At 34.8% G+C, this 24,442-nt stretch overlaps 1 protein-coding gene across 1 annotated transcript in view; it reads left to right on the top strand.

Annotated features, from left to right (window-relative positions):
- Ccdc171 (coiled-coil domain containing 171) overlaps positions 1-24,442 on the top strand; it is a gene marked incomplete at its 5' end in the record, with an annotated part of 359,501 nt that overhangs the window by 95,619 nt on the left and 239,440 nt on the right. Inside the window, 5 exon segments of the mRNA XM_013516391.1 lie at positions 3,047-3,153; positions 4,841-4,930; positions 5,912-6,112; positions 9,069-9,236; positions 11,468-11,656. Coding sequence (XP_013371845.1) covers positions 3,047-3,153; positions 4,841-4,930; positions 5,912-6,112; positions 9,069-9,236; positions 11,468-11,656 — 755 coding nt within the window.

Consider the following 24,442-nt stretch of genomic DNA (forward strand, 5'->3'; position numbering starts at 1 on the left):
GGAGTACCATGGTCAGTTAGCCAGTGCCAGCATTTTCCATGGGTCGCACCTTTTTGTGTATTGCTTTGACTCTGATGCCTGCTATGGTAACCATGGTGAGGTGAAAATAAGAACCATTTGAATGTAGTTTTTTTCTGTTTTCTAAGAGATGATTAAAAAATAAACAAACAACAAAAAATCTCCCATCTGTTCTGAGGATCTATGTGACTACTCATGTTTTATCCAGGTATCTTTTTTTCTTTTTTTCTGTTTTGTTTTTGAAATGGGGTCCCTCTGTATAGTTTAGGTTGGCCTTGAACTCACTATGTAGCCCAGGCAGGCCTCAAACTTGCGGTGACCCTCTTGAGTGCTGGGATTACAGGCATTCGCTACCATGCCTGGCCAATTATGTCTATTTTAAAATAATTCCCTCCTTTTGGGGTCTTGCAGGAAACAGAAATAGGTAAGGGGATGGTTGAGAAGGTATGGGAGATAGATTCACCTCATTCATTACACTGTGGAATTGTAAGTTACTGAAGTAATAACAGCAGCTTCAAAAACAGTGGATGATATGCATCATGTAAAAATACTTAGTTTTTGAGATTGTCTGAAAGAAAACATTTAAATGGTATTTGGAACATTTTCTTCTACCCTATTCCATCTTGTGGGCTACTAATTGAAAGAAAGCTTTGCAAAGCGTACTGAGAGTTGAATCCTTCTCAAAAGCGAGAGGGAGAGAGGGAAGCAGGGAGTGGTAATGTGAAAGCCTAGGCTATTACTCACGTACAGAGACACACACAGGGAGAGGAGACAAAACAGATTGTGAGTTGATTTTCTTTTCCAGTACTAGGGCTTGGACCCATGGTAGGCAAACATTCTACCTCTGAGCTACCTCATCAGCCCTTTATTTTTTAAATTTTGAGACAAGGCCTTGCTAAGTTGCCCAGACTGGCTTAGAACTCAAGATCCTCTTGCCTTAGCCTCTCAAGTAACTGAAATTACAGGTATTGTGCCTGCCTGACATGTCTGTTCTTCATTTGGAATTTGACTTTTGAAGAGCCAGTTATTACTGTTGTTCAAATCTTTTTCTAAAACTCTACTTAGTGAGTTTTTAAACCTTTTTCTGATAGGATACTTTTAATAGTCTGTTGTGTTTGGGCCATAGTGCACTGATTAGAATATCATTAGGTTAAATTAAATCAGTAAGTAAGGTTCTTGGTTCAGAGAGACCCTCTCTTTCTATTTGTTAGCCTTTTGTCATGTTAAAGGACCAGTAAGTATTTCTTAATAATGCATATTAGTAGGACATAAGGCATACAGTGTACCTATAGTAAACTTCCTTGTATTAAATAAAGAAAACTTTACTTAATATAGAATATAAAAGTGTGCATGGGCCATTAAGAAAAGACCATTTTGTCCCCTTACTCCTCAACTCTCATATTAAGATGATTTTACTCTTCTGAATTTCTGAGAGGAAGTTTTCTCCCTTATTATAAAAACTAGCAGACTTCCTGAGTGTCCTTGAATGATTTATTCATGGCCGACTTTGTGTAGTGGCAAAAGAAAAGAATTATACATTACTTTTTTATCTTGTGCAAGAGAGCAATTTAAAAAAATAGTGCACTATTGGTAAGACCTGTAATAAAATTTTTAATGAGTTGTCTTTCCAGCTCATAGTCATTACAGAGAGTATTCTCTCCTCCATGGCTCAGAGCTGTGTATTTTTTTCCTAGATAAGTGTTGCTTCTATATTACTTTTGGTCTTTAGGCCAAATATTCTTTTGTTTAAAAATGTTGTATTCCTATCTAAGATAGCGTTTAAATGTATCTTGATAAATGTCATAAATTTACTAATACTTTCACAAAATTTAAGTAAACTAAGATGAATAAAGTTGGTCTATCATTAACTGATAATTTTTCTTTCCTTTGTTATTGCCTCTTGTCTTCTGCCCTACAAATTACAGTCTTAGAATAACTGAAAATGGATGATCTCATTTTAATTATTTACTATGTCATCCTCTTACTGGATTGTATATTGTGTACGGACAGAGGCCACTGCTCCTGCTCACCTCTGCATGCCTAATGCCTTAGATTAGTACATAATTGGAAATCAGTAAATTAATTGAATGAATGAACGATGAAATGCATGTTGTAAATGCCTTTTATAATTATCTTTGTTAAAAATACACTGTTACATATTGAAGTATTTAGATTATAAACTGTGGGGAGAAATTATATCAGGAAATGAGTATTTTTAGTTTGAATGTTTTCAAACTGTTTGATACTTATTTTTTAACACTAAGGGTTAGAGTAGTAAAATAATAAAGAATAGTAAAATAAAAAATAAATTTAAAGTGATTTTTGAAACTCAAGTTTTGATTATTTTGGATTAGTATTTGGAATTTTATTTTACCATGTGACCTTAATTAGCTCAGGTCATTTAACTTATGGCCCAACTACATTAGTCTGAGAACATAACATGGAAATACTCATATTTTTGCAGTGGATCTCAGTCTTAAAAATTTTTAATTGAAATATGATGTGGGCTATGTAGATAATAGCATTTTTATTGTTTATTTTAAATTGTAACTTGAGAATTATAAGGATTGAGGAATATTTCCAAGCATAATGAAAAATTATGCACTCTAGGGTTCAGAAGTAATTATTTAAGCAAAATAGTACTTTATAAAAGGCCTGACTGATCAGAAACACAAGCACCAAGTAGGTTTATGTAATTTCCCAAAACAGTGTTAGTATATTCATTTAATTGTTGGATAACATGTATACACAAACGTTGCTGTTACTTAGGAGATTAAAAAATTACTGTCATATGGATTGTGATAAGGTAGAAAGTAGCCATCTATTTTAACTTTGTATACTATGAACTTTAATTTGGAAAGTGATTAATACTTGGCTATATAGCAGCATGCTTGGAGAACAAAATTGTACTTAATATTTCATAATGTCTTTTCTGCTACATCTGATTGTAATATCTCTGTTATTGTTTGCTTATTTTTTGTGCCTATGTGACTTTAAGTGTATATTTTCATCCTATATTCTTCTCTAGGCATCCACAAGGACAAAGGTAAACCTCCGAGCTTCTCTGTTGTCCTTGAGACTTTGAGGCGTACCTTGACAGATTACCAGAGCAAGCTGGAAGATGCATCTAATGAGGTAACACTTGCACTGTTTGGCTCCACACATATAGCCTTCGGCCTGTACCAGTACGTATTCCTTGTTTGTTACAAAGGTCGAAAAGATTGGAATGTTGAATTGACAGCTTCACAAATACAAAAAATAATAAATTGTCTGTCACTGTTCTTTCTGTAAGTATGGCTTAATGTAGTCTCTCACTTATTTTTGTAACTCTTCAGGCACACTATTATTTTCAGTTATAAAGATGTTGGCACTTCTTAATTTATCTGTTAATTTAATAAAAAAGCTGGGCAAATCATTTAAATTAATACATGTTTATTAAGATGTTAACGTGTTTTATGATGTGCAATAGCTAGTGGAAATTTAAGTGTTGTCAGTAGTTTAGTTTGAGAAACTGTGGATGTCATAATAGAAGAGAGTAATTATTTTCATTCTCTAAAGGGAGTGAAGTATTGTTAGAAGTTTTTAAAAACAAATATTCTTTTGATGTAGCCTGGAAGCTTTTAGTTTGCTGATTGAAAAAGCTCATGCTCCTACTCATGCTCATTTGTATTGTTTAATCTGTGAGTTGATGATTTTCTTGGGTATTAAAATGTTTTATGAATTTTTGCTTTAAGAATTAAAGAGTTTGTCTACTTATATCTTGTCAAATTAGCATATAAAGTAATTACATTAAATATAGTTAGTTAACAAAACAGATTGTTCAGCTGAGGAGAAGTCACAAAGATTTTAGTGTTTCATATATTACAGAATCCATAAGACCATTATTTTAACATATTGGTAGAAAGCTCATTTTAGTTAGGGTGAACAAAGGAGGAAAAGTGAGTTGTCTTGATACCCTATGTAAATTTTCAAAAAGAAAAATAGAAAGTAACTCTTGAAATAATTAAATTTCTATGAAGAACAAGTATTGCTAAGTCTTTCGTTGTGAGACAAGGCGACCTGTATTGCTAGTAGTTTATGAAACTCTTCTGAGACCTAGGTCTGGAAGCTGCAGGGTAACTAGGAACATATTACCCACAGCGAATTGTTATTTGGAGGATGAATGTCACATGATCCTCAGCACAGCTGAAAAGTCGACTCAGCAGGCTTTGGCTTAGTAATGTGCTTTGTTGTGAACCAGTGCCAGAGACAGCAGTGGGGAGACCAAGGGGGTGGCTGCAAAGAAAGCAAAAAGAGCAGTCTGACAGAAAGAAGAATGAACTGTCAAAGAAAATAAATCACAAGTGGTGCAGGACCAACTGATGACCTGCCACAAGCCTTCCCAGTAGGACTGCATGTGACTGACCCTGAAGTTGTCATATGGAGAGAGAGACCAGTGAATACCCTCATGATGTATAGAAAAACAGTCTTCGGCTCTGTTCTTTTTTCTTTCCTTGTAGATATCACTGCTTCTGGCATTTTGGTCCAGTAGGATTTTCAGAATAAAGTTATAGTTGTTTACAGTAAGAATGAAATCCTTTATCCAGACATCTAGTAAAAATTCAGTAATACTGCTGACATTTTAAGCATGCTTTATTTTCTTTTTAGTCCTGTGAACTTGTGACAGAGAATATGTAGTATTTAACCAATAGAATAATTGTTACAAGACTCTTAATTACTATTCAAATGTATATTTAAGCAATTGCATAAAAAGCATTTAAAGGTTAGCTTTTGAGTTATCCATCCTTGGGAAATGTGAAAAAGTTACTTTTTTTTTAATCAGCTAAACAACATGAATGATGCGAAGGAAAAGGCAGCTAATGAACTTGATTCTACCAAACAGAAGATTGACTCTCATACTAAAAATATAAAGGTAGTATGATTAGGATTTTTTCATTTTTTATTAAGAAGAAATATACTTATTTTGGGAATATTCTAGAGATAGCTGAAAATATGTATTCCTATTTATAAAGTTTATTAGTATGTACTTTTAATATTTTGTTGTTGATCAAAGTAACATTTTTTTCAGTTAAAAATAAAACTTGATTGCAAATTATTTTGTTTAAAGGAAAAATGGATTTTTCTGATGTAATTATAATACAGCTTCAAAAACAGTTTGAGATTTAGTATCTTCCTGCCTTAGCTACTTGCACTATTAAATGTATTTCACATAAGCACACTTATATTTGGAGTCAGTTTTCATCGTTTTAGAGTCTAGCCGTTGTTTTTAGTACTTCATGTCTGCTAATGAGTTGAGACCACAGCTGGCTAAGGTCCAGAAATAAAGTTTTCTGCACTATTTTTATGTGCTACATCTTTGCAAAATTCTAGTTGCACAGTATTGTTGGAATTTTATTGTGTTGGTTCATGTTTAGTTTGTCATGGACACACTTCAATAGAATTTGTTAAGGTTAAGGAATAGTTCAGCTGAATTTTATGCCACATACTTGAGATTTTTGTTAGTACTTGGAATGTCATTGGAAAGAAAATGTTCTTATATTAAATGTAAAGAGATATACTTTAAAAAGTTATTAAAGTGTTATTAAAATGTTTTGAATTATCAACTTCTTTTTTTAATAAGTTGAAAGGAAAACTGCCTTTAAAGAGCTTTTTGGAATAATCTGTTTTATTAACATTTTGTGCACATGTTCAAATAAAACAAATATTCTGATTTTTGAGCTAGAATATCGTACTTAGGAAATACTTTCAGCAAAATACTTTTGTGATTAGCATTAAAGCCAGTGTTTTATTGTTTCGTATTGAAGCTTTGAAAGTTTCTATTATATATTTTTTATCGGTCTGCCTTCCCACTGGGGACTCTCCTTTCAATCTCTCTATTTGATATCTCTGACAGGAACTTCAAGATAAACTGGCTGAAGTCCATAAAGAGTTAAGTCACTTACGCACTAAGTGTGCAGACCGAGAGGCTTTAGTAGGCAGTTTAAAAGTAGAACTGCAAAATGTGCTGCACTGCTATGAGAAGGAAAAGTCACGAGCAGCCCAGTGTGAAAGCGAATTGCAGCAGCTTTCCCAGGCTTTCCAGAAGGACACTGAGGTACTGCCTGAAGCTGGAAGACAGCCAGGAAGGGCCTGTCGTGAATCTCGGGTTTATGCGTTTACTTACATCAAGTGACTGTTTGCATTCATACTTAACTTAAAAAAAAATTGGTGTGAGTTGTGTATTTTGAAATGACAGCTGCAGAATCAGCTATTCCATTATGTTGTGTCATCCTAGTTTGTGAGAAAAGTAATATAATTTAACTCCTGTATCACGGGGACCATGAATTTTTTAGATTATTATATTTAAAGCTGCTATGCTCCTGACAGTCCCTTCAAAGTTTGCTGGTTTTCCAATGACAAAAGTTATTTTTATTTCAGTAGTTCTGCAGGTTGGTATGGTAGAATATTTTTTGTAATCAAATTGATCTGGACAAGCCACACAGTTTAATCTCTCCATATCTCAGTTTATTTGTAAAACGAGAGTAATATCTACTTTAGTAGACAGTCTCCTTAGTCTTTATAATTATAGGGTAGTAATAAAAACCTAGAAAAACAAAAGTTCTATAAAATCAAAACTTCATTTGGATGTCCTGGACAGTTGTCTATCCATTTTTATTTATTAATGGCTTGTTAAAGTAGTATGACAAAATTCCCATATTCTGTGTGAACCCTTGTGACTGAAATTGTTACATTTTGTAATGTATGAGTGGAGAGCTAGTGGAACCAGTTTATCCAGAGCTGTCCTGCATATTGAGTTCATTAGTCCGACAAGTATGAACACAAATGCCAAGGGAATAAAAAGGAAATAAACGTTCTTTCCACTCTTCTTACAGTCTGGGATTTAAATTGTGTCCACATGAAGTGGTTGGAATTGTTCTACACATCGGATAGTGATTAAAGTAAAGGAAACTAGAAGCCTGACTGTATTGTAAAGTCAGCATGTCTACAGCATGTGGTTGAGTTCAACATGTGTGAACTGATTTTGGATCTTGTGATTTTCTTTTCATGCCAGATGCGTGATTATTATGCTTGGTTTATCACAGCCCAAGCAAAAAGGACGTAATGGTGACACAATAAATTATCCTCAAAGATGAGCTTCCTTGAGGATGAACATGATCATTTGACAAAAATATGAAGAAGGAAGATTTTAGTACTTGAATACCACATTTTGGTAGTTATACTTAATAAAAATTTTGTGCATCTCAACCCAGTTAAAAATGCAAAGTTGTCAGGAATGGTGGCACATGCCTATAATCTCAGTATTCTAGAAGGCTGTGGCAGCAGAATTGCAAGTTAGAGCCCGGCCAGCTCAATGTAGTGAGTTAGTGAGACCATGTCTCAGAAAACAATACAAAGCAACCCAAAAACACTGCTTTAGAAAGACCCTGTCTCAAAAAGGCTTGCTTAAGGCAAAGGCCCTGGATCCAATTCTTAGTACTGAAAGAAGAAAAAAAGGAAAAGTCATCTTTACCTGCTTGTATTGGGACAATACATAGCGCATTTATAAAAAAAGCCTTTTGATATCGACTCAAATCTGTGGTTTTAACTACATTTAAAAATTTTAGTCTTTATTATATTTAGAAAAAAGTGAGGTAGCACATAGGGTGAATTAATGATACACCATTTTAAATGTTCAGGCAAACCTTATAATTTCTAATTACAAAACCTTTGGGTGTGCTGTATTCAGGATTTGTGTTGTTACTGCTATTTAATCTAGAAGATTAGAACTTCCAGTGCTTTTCTCGTAAGTTTTCCTCTTTTACAAGTTTTCTTAACCTGTTGGTCTATTAAAGCATATTGAGGGAACTTACTTTATCCACATACAACGCTTACTTTGCAGCTTCACAACTGTCTTTGAGTTACGTGCTTTGGGACTTTATAGATGAAATAGCTTATAAAGAGAGCCACTTGGCATTATGTAAGTAAATACTGCTTCTGTGTTCAAGATAGGGTCAGCTTTGGAATTCTAGAGCATAGTAAATAATTTTAGGTCATTCAATAATGGATAGTTTAGTAACTGTAATAATACTATGCTTTTAGAGAACTTATTTATTTATTTATTTGTTCGTTTTGTTGTTTTTTGAGGCAGAGTCTCGCTATGTAGTCTAGGGTGGCCTTGAACTCACTACGTAGCCCAGGCTGGCCTCAAACTCACGGCAGTCCTCCTGCCTTAGCCTCCCAAGTGCTGAGATTATAGGCATATGTCACCATGCCTGGCTTTTTTTCCTACTCATTTCTAACTGGATATTTTTGGAAATGTTCCTTGGGAAGCTATATCCACTCTTTTTGGCCTATTACTTTGTCATACCTTAAACCCTACAAATGCCCAATGTGTCAGATACTGTACTACATAAACTGGTAAGTAGGGAAGAGCAAATGAGCCCCTCTTCCGTGTCTTTTATGTTATATCTGTCTGATTTCCCATAAGTGGCAAGGAAAATGGAATCCCTGGATCAGGAAGAAGGCTGAGTATTGTGTACATGTGAAGCTCAGAAATTGGTATAATCTGATGTTTTCTTTGTCAGAATTGAATGATAATTTTGTTTACATTGCTTTTGGACTCAGCATGTGTTTTGGTAAATATAATAAGAAATTACAGAACTACCATCCCGAACACACGCTAACTCAGATCACATTCTTATGCAGGAGCAAAGATGGGGTCAGAAACATGGTCTTTTGGCTTTTAAAAATTAGAGTTTGATTTTGAACTCCAGTTGTAAGAAATTTCGAATATTCTGTCTAATGCTTGGTATTATATGTGAAAAAAGTTATCTAAATGACAGTATTTGAAATTTGAGTTTTTTTTTTTCTTTTTGGTTTTTCTCCGGTACCAGGAACCGAACTCACGACCTTGCGCTTGCCAGGCAGGCGCTTTGCCGGTGAGCTAAATCCCCAGCCCCGAAATTTGAGTATTTTAGTTTCTAGTTTTTAGAAATAAATTTTTCACTGTATTATGTGTTCTACTTTTTGTAATGTTTATATAGAAGAATTAATTTGTCTTTCTCTTGCAGGAGAAGCTAACCTTCCTTCATACTTTGTATCAGCACTTGGTAGCAGGCTGTGTGCTCATGAAACAACCAGAAGGCATGTTGGATAAATTCTCTTGGTCTGAGCTTTGTGCAGTCTTGCAGGAGAATGTTGATGCCCTCATTGCAGACCTCAACAGGGCTAATGAGAAGGTAACTGTCCTCAGGCACCAGATACCTCTATTAAATTCAGTGACATTTGTCCACATCACAGTATCATTAAGAGGGGCTGACATTCATCTTATTTCAAAAAGAATTTGGATGTTAATAATTCAATACCATTAATTATAGCTTGTCTACAACTCAGTTTGATGCCATTGCTGTGGGCATGTAAATGTGACTGAAGTCTGTATGAAGTCTCTAAGCTCCACTTTCTGTGCAGGACATGCTAATACTACTAGCCAGTATTAGCCACAGGGACCTAATTAAAAGAAAATAAATTAATCTTACTGATGAAGCAATTCAAAGAACTTAGTCATTTACATTAATAAACCAACTCTTTATGTTAGTGTAAAATAGAAACAGGATATGGTTATTCAAAAACATTATCTTAAAATTCATTGCTTAGGAAATAGGTGTTATTTTAAAAGCACTTAGAAAAATTTAAATTATATGTACATGGCTTGTTTCTGGAAATACAGCAAACTGTATATAAGAAAACTCAGTCTGTATTTTAAAATGTAAGACATCTATTTTGTAAGAACAAAACAATAGACTTTTATGGTCACTTTCCATTTCACAAAGGTAGGAATGCAGTCTTTTTCTGAAAAAGAAAAAAAATCTGGATTTTGGTTATAGAAAATAAAAATGGATTAGCAAATAAACATATGTCACTGTTAAAGATATTGATTCTTATCCTTGTTCTGTTGAACTGGTCAGAACTGTGTGTATATTGTCTAGTTCCCAGGTCTTAATTACAATAACATTTGTTCTTAAGAGAAAGGAAGAAAAAAATGTTCTGTATGTTTTTAAGAGAAGTCTATTGAACTAACAAAACAATCTGGTTTTAGGGTGAGGTTTCTTACCCTTAAGCATTTTACCTTGATTCTCTTGGCAAACTGTCATAGGCACTGAGAAGTGGAGCTGGGAAATGCAGGAATAAATTGTGAGAAATACAGATGCTGCTTGTGATTCTGAATATGTGTATAATGGGTTTAAATTACTAATAGTTTAAATGGGTGTATTTTAACCATCTGAGATGGTATTATGGTTTTAATAGTTTTTCACAGTTTCAAAGCATCATTAATTGTTCTGCATTTTAGAAGATAAGGACTTTCTTTTTTATTTGTGACTTAGAAAAATAGAACATTCTGCTTCATTATATGTAAAAATGTCTGCAGATTTGCGAATCTCTTTTAAACACTTCCTTTCCATTGATAAATCTCAATAGCTTGAGCTTTGGTTCTAAAAATAAGAATATCTTTCTTAAATCATCTCAGGAAAATTGATTACAGAATGAATAACTTCATTAGGAAAAAAAGAACAGAAATCTTGTTGTCTTCAGTATTACGACTCCTTTTTCTGCTAAGATACGATCATTTAACCTGTTTATTTCTGTTCCCTCTTTTTGCTGTCTTTTTAAAAATTAAATTTTATTTTATTTCTTAGTCCGTGTTTGCAGCACGTAGTGGTTGCAGTCCTCCTGGGGGTTAGTGTGTGCACACAGCACACCTGTGTCTTTCTCCACCCGCTTCCCCTCTCCTCCGTCCCCTCTCCCCTCCTCTCCTGGTCCCCTTCCCTGTGTGAGAGATCCAGCTCCCTGTTTGCCTGTTACCTCTTATTTTGCTGTATAATTTATTTATATTTTGGGTTTCTCATTTTCCAGAAATCATGCAGTGTTTAAACTTCTGTGTCTGATTTATTTTACTTAACACTGTGGCTTTAAGGAGCATCCATTTCCTACAAGCGACTCAAGTTTATCCTGCCTCATGGCACAGCGGTACTCCATTGTACATAATACCACCTTTTCTTTATGCAGTCATCTGTTTTGGGGCATATAGGCTGCTTCCAAGATACAGCCATTATAAGTTGAGGTGCTGTAAACACTAATTCCTATTTCTTAAATGTACATATTAGCTTAAAATTTTTGTATGATCTTAAGGGATAAGGTGTCATAGAAAAATTTGGCCGGGTATGGTGGCACACGCCTGTAATCCTAGCACTTGGGAGGCTGAGGCAGGAAGATCTTTGCGAGTTTGAGACCAGCCAGGGCTACAAAGTGAGCTCAAGGCCAGCCAGCCTAAACTGCATAGTGAGACCCTGTCTCAAAAAGACCAGAAAAAAAAAAAAGAAGAGAAAGAAAAATTTGAATGTATTTTGGAAAGGTGCTGTAAACAACTTTTTTTTTTGGCATATCTCATTTTTTGTTTCATTTCTTCTCATAGGTGAGCCATCTAGAGTACATCTGTAAGAACAAGTCAGACACAATGAGAGAGCTTCAGCAGACCCAGGAGGACACCTTTAACAAAGTGGCTGAACAGATCAAAGCCCAAGAGAGTTGCTGGCACAAACAGAAGAAGGAACTGGAACTTCAGTATTCTGAGCTTTTGCTGGAGGTGCAGAAGAGGGCGCAGGTATGCACACCACCAGGAGCGATGAAAACGGGTTGCTCATGTGATTATTTCAGGAATTTAAAAACCGGTTTAAAACTTCTTGAGAGCCTCTTAGAGCTTGTTTAGACATATGTAGACACACACAGAGGGATAGAGTGCGTGGGTACCTGTATCTGTTTCTGTGTGATACATTATCTTCTACTTTGGGAGACGAGCTTGTGGTTAGAACATCCCAGAAAGCACTGATCAATTAAATCTTAAAATTTTATCTCTTATTTTTAAAGTAAAAGATTAAGTGATCTGGTAAAACATAGTCAGTTTTAGTATAAGTACCCTTTCATCCATATGTCCAGTTGTGGAGGTTCCTGCGAAAGTCTGGTTTTAATCCATTTGGAGTTAAAATTTATTATACTTACTAATAGTATGTAAAAACTAGAGTTACAGTTGTAGGCCCTTTTGTAAAATCATTGATTATGGGATGTATTATATTTTCTTTGCTGTCTTTCAGAATAGTTCTGAATAGTTAACCATTTTTTCATATAAATAATTGTCAGCATTACTTACGTTGTTAACTATCATATCTGCTTATCATGAATAACTAATAATTGTGTATACTTCTTGGCAGTGAACTTAGCAATAGATCCACTTTTGTTCCCAAGATAAGATGCTTCGGAACCAGGAGGTTTTTTATTCTTATCATCATTCATTAGTATTGAACCTCTTCACTTGGTCCATTCATGCTTACATTGGCAAGTTTCATTTAAAGAAAGCCTCCCTATAAGATATTTATGTATTTATGCATGCATGTATGTGAAAGTTGTTTATAATTTGCAAATATCTGATGTCAGAATGCTTAAAATCAGACTTCTTTGTATCCCTGAACTAAAGGACCCTATATAAATTTATGCCTTTCTATATGAATTTGAATGAATCAATTAATATACTTTTTGAAAATAGCAATTTTACAATGCATGCAGGCTATCATATAATATATTCTGCATTTTCTACTTCTGAAGTAAAAGACTCAATTTATTCCTTTAGAGGTAGCATTAATACATTGAAGTGCACACATTTTAAACATACACTTCAATCAATGTAAATTCTCATGTATCATTACCCTATTTAGAAGGCTTCAAGCAATTACTCTCTGAAGTTCTTTTATGCCTTCTGCTGGTTACTTTTCCTTCATAAGCAGCGTGTTTTGTTTTTGAGACTTGGCCTTGCTTTACAATTCAGGTTGGCCTTGAACTGACTGTGTAGTCCAGGCTGATCTCAAACTTATGGTGATCTTCCTGTCTCTGCCCCGCAAATGCTGGGACTAAAGGTGTGCACAATTACACCTGGCCCATCCTAAGCAACCATTGTTCTGATAACTAGTATCATAGGTTAGTTTCACCAGCTCTTGACTTTCATGTAAGTGGAATAATTCAGTAGTCTTTGGTAGTTGTCTTATTCCAGCCAACATTAATGTTTTGAACATAATTTTATTCATGATTTATGTATATCTTTATAATTGTGTAGTATTCCATTTTTATGGTTGTGTGGTATTCCATTTTATACCTGTAGCACAATTTGATTCTGGGTAGATGGATATTTGGGTTGTTCGGTTTTGGCTATTATAAAGTGAACTTGCTACAAATATTGTTTTACAAGTCTTCGATCAACATATATTCTCATTTCTCTGAATTAACCCATAAGAGTGTACTTGTCACATCCTGCATGGGATAGACGTAAAAGAAATTATCAGATGTTTTTTCCAAAATGGTTATATCATTTCATATTCCACAACATATCAGAGTTTTCATTGTTCCTCTTCTACACTGCAAGATTTGGTTATGTCATTCTTTTTAAATAGTGGTTTGAAAAAGATATTTGATTATGCTTTCCTGTCTTCTTGCTTTTTGTTGTTGTTCAGTAAGGTCTCACTTTGTAGTTTAGATTGCCTTAAATTTGCTGTGTAGCCCAGGGTGGCCTTAAACGCACCGTCCTCCTGCCTCAACCTCCTGAATTTTGGGGTTACAAGTATGTGCCACCATGCCTGGCTTGATTGTAGTTTTATTTTTTTTTTTTTGTCTTTTTGAGACAGGGTCTTGCTATATAGTTCAGGGTGGCCTTAAGCTCACTTTGTAGCCCAGGCTGGTCTTGAACTTGCAATGATCCTGCTATCTCCGCCTTCCAAGTGCTGGGATTATAGGCGTGCACTACCACGCCTGGCTTGATTGTAGTTTTAAGCTACGTTTTTTTGTGATTAATGATAGTTGGGCACTTTTTGCGTGTTTATTTGATACTTGTATGTCTTTATTTGTAAATTATCTCTTCAAATATTTTTACATTAAAAAATTGAGCTGTTCTTGTTTTATTATGGATTTGTAAGAGTTTTTTATATGGCCTGAATATATACTGTTTGTCATATGCACATGATCCCTAATTTATCATGGTTTGGCTTCAAATTTTTCATTTTTGTCATCATGGGCAAACAGTATGCACTCAGTAGAAACTGTAGTTTCAGCTTTGGGTTTTGATCTTTTCTGTGTTCGGAGGCATATGCACTGTGATATGCTCTCAGTGTGCTGGGCAGCCGTGGTAATGCAGTGTAGCTCCTAGTTAGCAGTGTGGTCAGGGCTGTAAATAATCAACCCTCTAACAGCATACTGTGCTGCTGAGCTCTGATGCTCAATAGTTTCCTGTGTTAGGATTTTTTAACTCGATATGTTCAATTTATGATGGGTTGATTGACATATAACCCTATTGTAGGTGAAGGAGCATCTGTGTATATATCACAGGTATTTTCTCTCAGTCTCTCATCTGGTTTTTCATTTTAATGGTTCTCTTGATGATCACAAGTTTTAAAATTTTGATGACATCAAACTTATAAATTTTATGCTTTTTGAATGTACCAAGTAATCTTTCATATCCAAGATTATGAGGCCAATGGTAATGTCCTATCTACAAATTTTATAGTTTTTATGCCTCCATCTGTGGTCAGTTGCAGAGTGTGTGATATTAGGTAGAGCTTGAGGTTCATCCCCCGCCCTCTTACATTTATTGTTCCCACATCATATCTTCAGCACTTTCCTTTCCCTGCCTACCAGCTTTTGTACGTTGTGGAGAAAGTTGACCATATATGAGAAGCACAGATTTGTTCATCTGTATCTTTATGCCCTTTCCAGGATGTCATATAATTGGAACCATAGGGTATGTATGTGTTTGAATCAAGCTTTCTTCACTTAGAAAAATATACTTGGGATTTGTTCATGTTTTGCGTATATCAGTAGTTAATTCCTTTTTATTCTTAGCTAATATTCCATTGTTTGGCTGTGTGTTTGTTTGTCTAGATAGTTGCTGATGAGGCTTTGGGTGTTTATTATTTTGGCAGTTATGATTAAAGGTGCATTAGGCATTCATGGAGTGGTTGTAAGTGATAGTAAACTTTCACTTCTCTTGAGTGAATATTTAGGTCTAATTTCTGGGTTATGTGGTAAGTGAATATTTAATTTAAGAAACTGTTAATTTGTTTCCAAATTAGGTATATCATCTTGCATTCTCCCTAGCAAGGTAAGAGAGCTCTATTTGCTTGACATCTGGGCTAGCACAACTTTATCAGTTTTTGATTTTAATTTTAGTCATGCTGCTAGGTATGTAGTGGTACCTCATTGTAATTTTAATTTACATTTTCCCTAATGAGTACGAAAGTTGGACTTTTATTTATGTACTTACTTCCCATGTGTATCTCTTCTTCAGTGACTAAGTTTTCAAATCTTTTGCTCAATTTTTAATTGGGTTGTCTTCAGATTGTTCAATTTGGAGGGTTGCTTACACATTTTACATTTATCATTCATCAAATACGTTATTTGCAAATATTTTCTCCTGTCTTCTTAGCAGTACTTTTGCTGGGCAAACATTTGTTTTGTTAAAGTCCAATTTTTTCCTTTTGTAGATAGTTTTTGGTGTTACTTGTAAGAATTCTGTGCCTAAATGGGCGTTCATTAAGATTTTTTTTCCTATTTTTCTTCTCTTTTATAGTTTTAGGTTTTGTATATAGGTGTATGATAAATTTTGAGTTAATTTTTTAAAAAAGGTGTGAGGCATGGGTTGAGTTTTTTGGTTGTTTTTTTACTTTCGGTTTTTGAATGTCCAGTTATTTCAGTATCATTTGTGGAAAAGACTATCCTTTCTATATTGAGTTGCTTTTGCACCTTTGTAAAAAATCAAGTCATTGTATTTGTAAGTCTATTTCTGGATTTTTTTTGTCTGTTCTATTTATCTGTCTATCCTTTTTAAAGTACTGCACTGATTTAATTACTTGCAGCCTTTTGTAAGTCTTTAATGGAAATATGACTCTTGCAACTTTCTCCTTTTTCTATCAGTGTCTTGATCTTACTCTATTCTAAATGTGCAGGAAAGTATAACAGTTAACTTCTTGAAGTAAGGGAATCAGTCATCACAAATACGAACATTTTAGGAGAAGATATTACTGAAGACTTTTCTCTGAAGTATTCATTGTTCTCTCAGCCAATGATAGTGAATCTTTTAGAGACAACTGCCCAAACTGAAACCCAAAACACATTTATGCAAAGTGCCAACAGTGCAATTAAACCTAAACACTGAAGTTTTAGTTTAGAAAAAACAACTGTTAAGCAATGCTCAGCTGTTGAGGGTGCCTTGGCTCGTGTGCCCACAGAAAGGGCTCCGTGTGCCTGCTGGGGCATGCATGCCATAGGCTTGTCACCACTGCCTAGGCTTTGAGCCGTGTGTCTGAAATGTGAAGCTATCATTTTCACTATTCCTAAAAGTATGCTAATATTATATATTGACATATATTCTTTACTATACATGTTTGGATTTTCACCAAATATTGAATACACAGTAGCATTTTATTTTGGTTTTGTGTTTAGTTAAGTACTGTTATAATACATATTGTAGGACCTATACATTTTTGAAGAAAATTTTATTATGATTAATTCTATAGATCCACTTGCCCTAAAGGTGGTAATACAAATAAAAATGTTTTTATTTTAGATTAATACAATTTCAAAAAGTAAGGCTGATAAGGACATGAGGGAGGAAAAACTCATAGTTGTTGCATGAGATTATGGGTTGTGGAAGATGTCTAGTATCAGAATCATCAGCTGGAAAAAATGACTAATCTATAGACTCCTATGTTTAATGTTTGGTTATTATAAGATAGGGTTAAAGAGAAGGAATTAAAAATATTTAAATTTGAATTACTTTTCTATGAAAAAAAGTGTTAGATTATGTATAAAAATTTAGAATGTATATATTTTAAAGCAGTATAAATGCTATTAGATAAATGAAACTTGTAGAGCTGTCAGCCTATCTTTAATATCATAGCATGTTTTTACTTTAGGTAAAATTTACTGGCCACATGGTAAGGTAATTCTTGAATTTAATTACATTTGGGCTGTCATGTGAATATGTCTGAAGTGTCTGTGCTCACTGAAGCACTTGGGCTGAGTTTTACATTCCATTCCATTTACTAGCTTTGTTTTTCTCATCTTAGTATATATGTTCTTGTTACTGTTCTATCTAAGAAAGATTACATAAATGGAATAAGAACTTTCTTTTTAGAAGTAAGGGTTTTTCACTATCAGTTAAAAAAGGATAGCCCTTGATGCAACATTTTTGGTAAACACTAGCTTTATTTGACATTTTTTATAGATGAAAGTGAGCTTAGAATGATAATAAAAATGAAAGGAATATAGGTTTATCATACTTTATTTTACTCATCATCTATCTTGTTATTGAAGGCACCTTTGGCAAGAAATCTAGGTTTAGTCATAAAAGAGTTATGTGTTGAACCTTTTTTTTTTGGTAATTGAATCCTAAGAGACTATCCAGAGGTAAAGAAGAGTTTTTTGATAATTGTTGGAGGTTGTAGTTCTTCAAGTATCCTAGCCCAAAATAATTCATGGAGAGTTAGATATAGTATATGTATACCAAATTTTGATGGACTGTGTGTGAGTTGGTGTCAGGTGCCTCTAGTGATATTTGGAAAAAACCTTCTATTTTCCACATAATTGCTTTGTAAGTTGCTTTTGTTAATAATGCTTTCAATTGAATTTACATGATGCTTGATAGATTTTTCAGTGTTTTGCACACCTTTGCATGCGTCCTCCTACTTGAGCCCACCACAGCCGGAGGTCCTTCAAACGTGATTTCTGTTTCACAAATGAGGAGACTACGGTTCAGACAAGTGATAAGACTTACTTGTGCAGAAACTTCTAGGGACAGGAATAGAACTGTAGACACTGCAAACTGTTGAGCACAGTGATTGGCATTTAGGAATTATAGGGACAGTGTTGTGGACTATTTAAATACATTATTGATACCCTTCATCCAGTCCTTTTTGCCGCATTCTATAACAGTTTCTTTTAGAGCTGTATGCTATTTTTGTGTATAAAGTAATGTCTGAAAATAGATCTAGTTAATGATATCTCAGGTTTTTATTTCATTCACTTATTTCTAAATGATTTTTGGTTAATTAATAATTAAACATGATGATGTATGGACAAACTTAGGTAGTCCCACATTGTTAGCCATCCACACAAATGGTAGTTTTTCTAATTTGTGTCTGTTAGGTTTCTTTGCAGTTATAGTATAGGACACTATGTTTTAACTGCTACTGTAGGTAAGAATACTGTCAAGACAACTTTTATGTAATTATCTAATGTTAATAAAAATACTTTATATATTATATAGCAGGTATATAGGACAGTTTCATTCTAGAGTGCTAGCAAAGAGGTATACATAGCTTTTTCCTCAACAAGAATCAAATTTAGTTGGAGAGGCACATGAACAATTAAATAATGCAACATTTATCACAAGGTTGTACATAATGAATTGCCAAAAGAATGCTACAGAATTAGAAGAGGAGGTGGTCAAAGTTTGCAAAGCCTTCAAAGGGGAGACTGGAGCGCTTTCTAGGATCTGATAGCCTTCAGCAAGGAGAGACATTTACATAAAACAGATCAGCACTCAGAGGCAGTACTCCTAACTTTCAAGTAGTCTGAGGTCATATCCTGTAACAGTCAACAAATTAAGCATCTTTCCTAGGATTAATACATTTATTTAATGATAAACAGAACTGATTTTTTTGTGGCTTGGCTTATCCAAAGGGAATTTTATAATTTGTGTTTTAGAAACAAAAGAGCAAAGGCAGGTACGTATCATTTTTAGTGCAGAATTTTGACTTGGTAGACTTACATAATACGGTAAGTTAAGTAAGTAAGCAGGTACTTAGAGTGTGTGTATATTAGGGTGTGTGTGTGTGTGTGTGTGCACATGTAAACATACCACCTCTAGATTATACGTTAATCCTGTGTTTAAATTTTGAGGAACTGCCGAGCTGTTCTTGAAAGTGGGGTACCATTTTATATCCCCATCAGCAGGGTATGAGACTTCCAGTTTCTCCACAAAATGCTCTTTAACACCAAAACATTTACATCATGATGAGATCAGGTGAATTTGTTTGTATATTTTTAATATTGCCATTGTGGAAAAAGACAAGAACAAAGACTTGTTAAAAAAAGATACGTTAAATTAAGTCTTGTGTTGGCTATGTATCATTAATGACCAGTTTACAATTTATGGTAATATGAAGAATGAGAACTAAGCAAGAAAAAGTAATCACACACACAAAACAAACAAATACACAAAATTTTACTCACTAGTGAAGCGTCTAATTTCTGGCCCAGAGTTTGAAAGTTCATGGAGCTGAAAACCAGTAAGGCATCTCTGCAAGTTCGTATTTCGGAAGGAAGTACATGTTTCAATAAGGAAAGAATCTGCCCTTTCTCCTTTCATTTTGGACGCACTTTGAATTTATAAGCAAGAAAAGGAACACTAGTGAAATTACATAGTGCTTCTGTTATGCTACAGAAATCTGTGTAAAAGGTATGCATCCTAAATCTCCAATTTTTAAAACTCAGGAGAAGAATTTTCAGGATAGGAATTTGGGAATATTGTTTTTTGAAATTAAACACTCTGAGGAGGAAGGTTATTTCAATAATGGTAATGCTGTTGTCCCATGTGAAAGCATTGTTCCTATGTTTACTTAGAAATATAGGCCTTTAATCTCTTTGGGTGGAGAACACTGGATTTTTTAAAAGCAAATTTGCTCCATAGATGTTTGCAGTGTCATCATCAAACAGGCTTTGTTCTTCAAGAATAATTCATAGTAAATACTGCAGTACCTCTGAAAGTCCCTGTGTAAAGTTAGAATTAATATAAAACAGAATTTTGACATGTTGATGTTTCAAATTACATTTGGAAATTCCTAAGTTTCAAAGTATATTTGGAAACACTGTGTTAAGCATCAGAAACAATTTTATAAAGGGTCATTTAATTCATTCAATATTTATTAAATACATGTGGGGTATAAAGTATGATGACAGATTCTATAGTAAGTAATTCTTGCCCTCTAGGAACCAGCAGTCTATAGTAGTTGAAGGAGGGATACATGTACACATGGAGTCACTAAGTAACAGTGTAGAATTAAGTGCTTAAGTGGTTCTTAAGGTTAGAGAAAGTCGAGTTCACTGTGAATGAGAGTATTAGTAAAATGTGTCATAGAATACATAGGAGCTGAAATGAGCTCTGAGGATTGCTAGAAATTGTTGGTGTTCAGGAGTTGTATGGGAAGGCACTGGGATGCTGGAGAATGTGTTAAATTGTGAAAAGAAATAATAGGTTAATGTCCGGATAGTAAAGAGCAGACTCTCTTCGTTTGCATCAGGGTGGGGATAGTGGGAGAAGTTGAAGTCTTCACAGGAGAAGCCTTGGTTCAGGACAGACAGCTAGGTGAGGCATTAGGTTAGGTAAATCCAGCTGAATGACTATTGACAAATTATTCAACCTTTTCAGACTGCAATTTCACTATCTGTAAAATAGTATCAACCTCATAGTTTAGAGTTTGAGATAGGTCATACTTTAGAATAAATCTTGCATAATAAGCCTATTTTATTTTTAGCTCTCTTTCAATGATCCATTTGATTTTGACTAATGAATGGTTTTGAATATTGTTTTGAAATAATTAAAGTATCATTAACAAATATATCCCTTCACCAGTTTTCCCCCCAAAAGTTATGTTTGTTGACTTCTTCCTGAGACATTGTAGTTCACTTTTATTTCCACTTACTGTTGCTAGTCTGCCTCTTTTTATCTTTTCAGGTTTTCTATAATTTTCTTTTCTTCTTTTAATAGAACAGGTGTGCTTGATTTTGGAGAGACTGTGGAATTAACCTTTGGGATTTTCACTCTCTCCCCACATTCTTACCAATCCCCCTGCAGCTCTTCTGCTACTCCTGGCAGTCTTTAATAATATTTCTGACTCTTACGTCCATTTTCTCAATATGGTAATGTCCCAGGGTTCTGTGTCATCTTACAGCTTTCCAAATAAAGTAGTTTCTTAACTTAGCATTTAAAGCTCTCAATCATGTTCTCAACCACCTTCTCAAATTTCATCATTTATTTTCTTCAGATGTATTGAATTATTTGTACTTCCTTAAAACATACGCTGCTTCTAGCTGTTTTCCAAATTTTTGTCACCCTGCTTCATCTAGCTGCAACCTGAGTGTCACTTTTTACTTTTCTTATAAGTTATGTCAAATAGGAGTATTGTTGTACGTCTGCTTTCAAGAAGTCACCTACCAACTACTTTCCTGCTCTGTTTAAAAATCTGCTCTTTCCTACAGTACTTGCTTTAACAGTGGTATTTGGGTAGAAGTATGGGGTAAAATTTCATTGCTAGCCTACTGCTGTCACAGATTGGCGTCAGTGGAGCTGTGATTGGGGTGTTATGGTTTGGACCTGAAATAGCTCGCAAAAGCTGATATGGTGAGGGCACCATGCAACAGTCTTCAGAGGTGGAGCCTTTGGAGAGGTGAGGGCTCTGTGCTCAGCAGTGGATGAATCCAATGAAGGACTCCTAATTTGATGGCTTTACCGGAAGGTGTTGGGAACTTCAGGAGGTGGGGCGTAGTCGGAGGAAGCAGGACACTGGGTGTGGATGAAGGATGTAGCTTTCCCTGGAGTGTGTGTCCTTATTTGCAGTGAAAAACCGTATGTAAAATACAGTTTCTTCCTGCCTTAGGGAAATATCCAAGAAGCTGAATCTTTCGGAGTGCTTGCCTATACACTTCCCTTAGCCTTCTGTCTTTTGTGTTGAGCCTCTGAATGCCTCCTCCTACTCCCCACTTTTGGGAAACGTTGTCTCCTAGGATTTATTTTTCTCAAGAGTATATTTCTACAATTTTGAAGTCTTTTAGTTGCTGCCTGTTACCATGGTCCATGATAGCCTTTGACATCCACATCTTGGGGAGTGCTTAAGGGTTTGTATGATTTGCTCCAAGCTGATCTCCCTAGAGGTGTTCCTGCCAGTGTAAATTTTAGAAATGCCTTTTGTTTCTTCTAGATGCTCACTGGGTAACTCTTGAATTGGATATACTCAGCATACAACTCTCCCAGAGATCCATGGTTACATTTTATACATAGTATGCTCTAAACCAGTGATGGTGAACCTTTTAGAAGACCAAGCATTCTAACTGCAACCCCAAATCCGTTTATTTATCATAAGTACCAGAATGGCAATGAAACCGCACAGCGAAGTTTTAGTTTAGCAAACACAGCTGTTACCCAGTGCTCATCCGTGTGCCCGCTCCGTGTGAGGTAGGTTCACCACCACTGGTCTAAACCAATAATATGAACGAGAAGTAGTTTCCTTAATGTACCTAAAGGATTATCTCATAATGAGGACAACACTTCATTATGCAGAACATATTTCTCTCTTCAAGTGACCGCTTGATTAAAACTGAACTCCCTCAGTCTGCTTTTCAAAATGAAGAGGTCCATGGCTAAGTCATGACAGCTAACTTGTCAAATAAAGTTCTAACAGGGTCTGTTTGTAATGATTAGTTTTAATTATTAAAGGGTAGTTACTGTCTGACTCTTTTGTTGCTGTTATTTCTATTACATACCACGTTTCCACTTAATCTTTGTCATATCCCTCCGGACGCCTGTCAGCATCATTTTGGTAAGTTCCCTTTGGCACTCCTGTGACAATCTGGTATAGCCCTATTATGATATTGTACCACAAAAATTGATTTACTTGTCTGTTTTTCTAACACATAGAATTTAGTGACTGATCAGTGAAGTTTATTAAGTGATAAATGAATGAAGTTGGGGTCTGTTATTTAAAATTTTCTCTTTCCCTCAGCAGTACCTATTTTTAAGCCAAAATTTACTCTGTTATTTTTTTACTAGTACATATTTGTAGTGCATAATGATCACACTCCTTGTGGGAAGTTGGTACATGTGCATAATACATCTTTTTTTTAAACTTCCCCACCTCTTGGTCCCTTTTTCATATGCAAAAAATAGTTATCTGCCTGACTCTTTATTTTTTGTTTTGCTCTTTATTTGTATTTTGGGTTTCTCATATAAGAGAGACCAAGAGATATTTATGCTTATGTCTCAGTTTTTTCATTTAACATGGTGGTCTCATGGTGCATACATTTTCCTACAGATGACTCGTTTATCTTTTCATATGGCAATGTTGGTTGTTGGTTTGTCATAAATGGCTTTTATTAGCTTGAGACAATGTACTTCTATACATATTTTCTTCAGGTTTTTTAAAAAAAATTATGAATGTATGTTGAAGTTTGTCAAATGTTTTTTCTGCATGTATTGAGATGATCATGTGATTTTTGTCCTTGTTACTGTTTATGTAATGTATTACATTTATTGATTTGCCTATGTTGAACCATCCCTGAATTTCTGGGATGAATACTTGTTCACAATGTATGATCTTTTTGATGATTTGTTGCATCGTGTTTCCAATTTATGGATTCTTGTGCCATGTTTATTAAAGAGATCAGCCTGTAGTTCCCTTTTTTGGTTGGGTCCTGTTACGGTTGTGGAATCAGGGTAATGCTAGCTTCCAGGAATGACCTGGGAAGTACTCCTTGTCTTTTGTCTTTTGATTTCATTAACAAGTTTGAGGAGTACTGGTGTTAAATTGTCTTGTAGAATTCAGCAGTGAATCTTTGGGACCTGAGCTTTTCTTACTTGTAGTTTTTTGTTTTTTTTTTAAAATCTTATTGCCTGATACTGGATTATTCTGTGTTTTTATGTCTTCCTGTTTCATCTTTGGTAGCTTAATGGTTATATAATTAAAATATCAGAGTTTGGAAATAGGAGAATGCAAGAAGAAAAATTTGAAAAAGTAAACAGTGAGAGCTGAGAGAAAAGTGTCACAAAGGATCCTATTAAGGAGTAGGATATTAATAGAATTAGATAAAGGTAACAGAAAACAATAGAAAATAAAAGAAAAAGGAAGAAGAAAATAATACAGAGAATAAGAACTAGAAAAAATTAAAAGGAAAAGGGGAAAAAAGAAAAAAGGAGTAAGAAAATCAAAGAAAAATAAAAGGAAAACAAGTCCAAAACCAGAATTTTTTTCTCTACTTTTGAATAAGTGCTTTCCTTCCAGAATCTGTAATTTTGGAGTCATGGTTTTATCTGTAGCACAGCAAGTCATGGTTTTATCTGCCTAGCCTAATGGCCTATGGGTTTGTCAGGTGCACCTCCTATTCCAGAGGCCCTCTGTTTACCCAGGTGGTGGCAATGTCCATGCCGAGATGTGTCTTTGCTCATGTTGCTAGAGAGCAAAGGTAATCAGACGTCAGATCTGTGCTGAATATAGGCAGCAGGGTAAGGCAGCTACCAAATGCAGGCCTGCACCGTCAGAACCAGCTTTTCCTGAGCACACTTCAACCTGGCCCTGATTTC

This window comes from Chinchilla lanigera, unplaced genomic scaffold, assembly GCF_000276665.1.
Source record: "Chinchilla lanigera isolate Chin_1 unplaced genomic scaffold, ChiLan1.0 scaffold00033, whole genome shotgun sequence".
NCBI classification, from domain to species: Eukaryota; Metazoa; Chordata; class Mammalia; order Rodentia; family Chinchillidae; genus Chinchilla; species Chinchilla lanigera.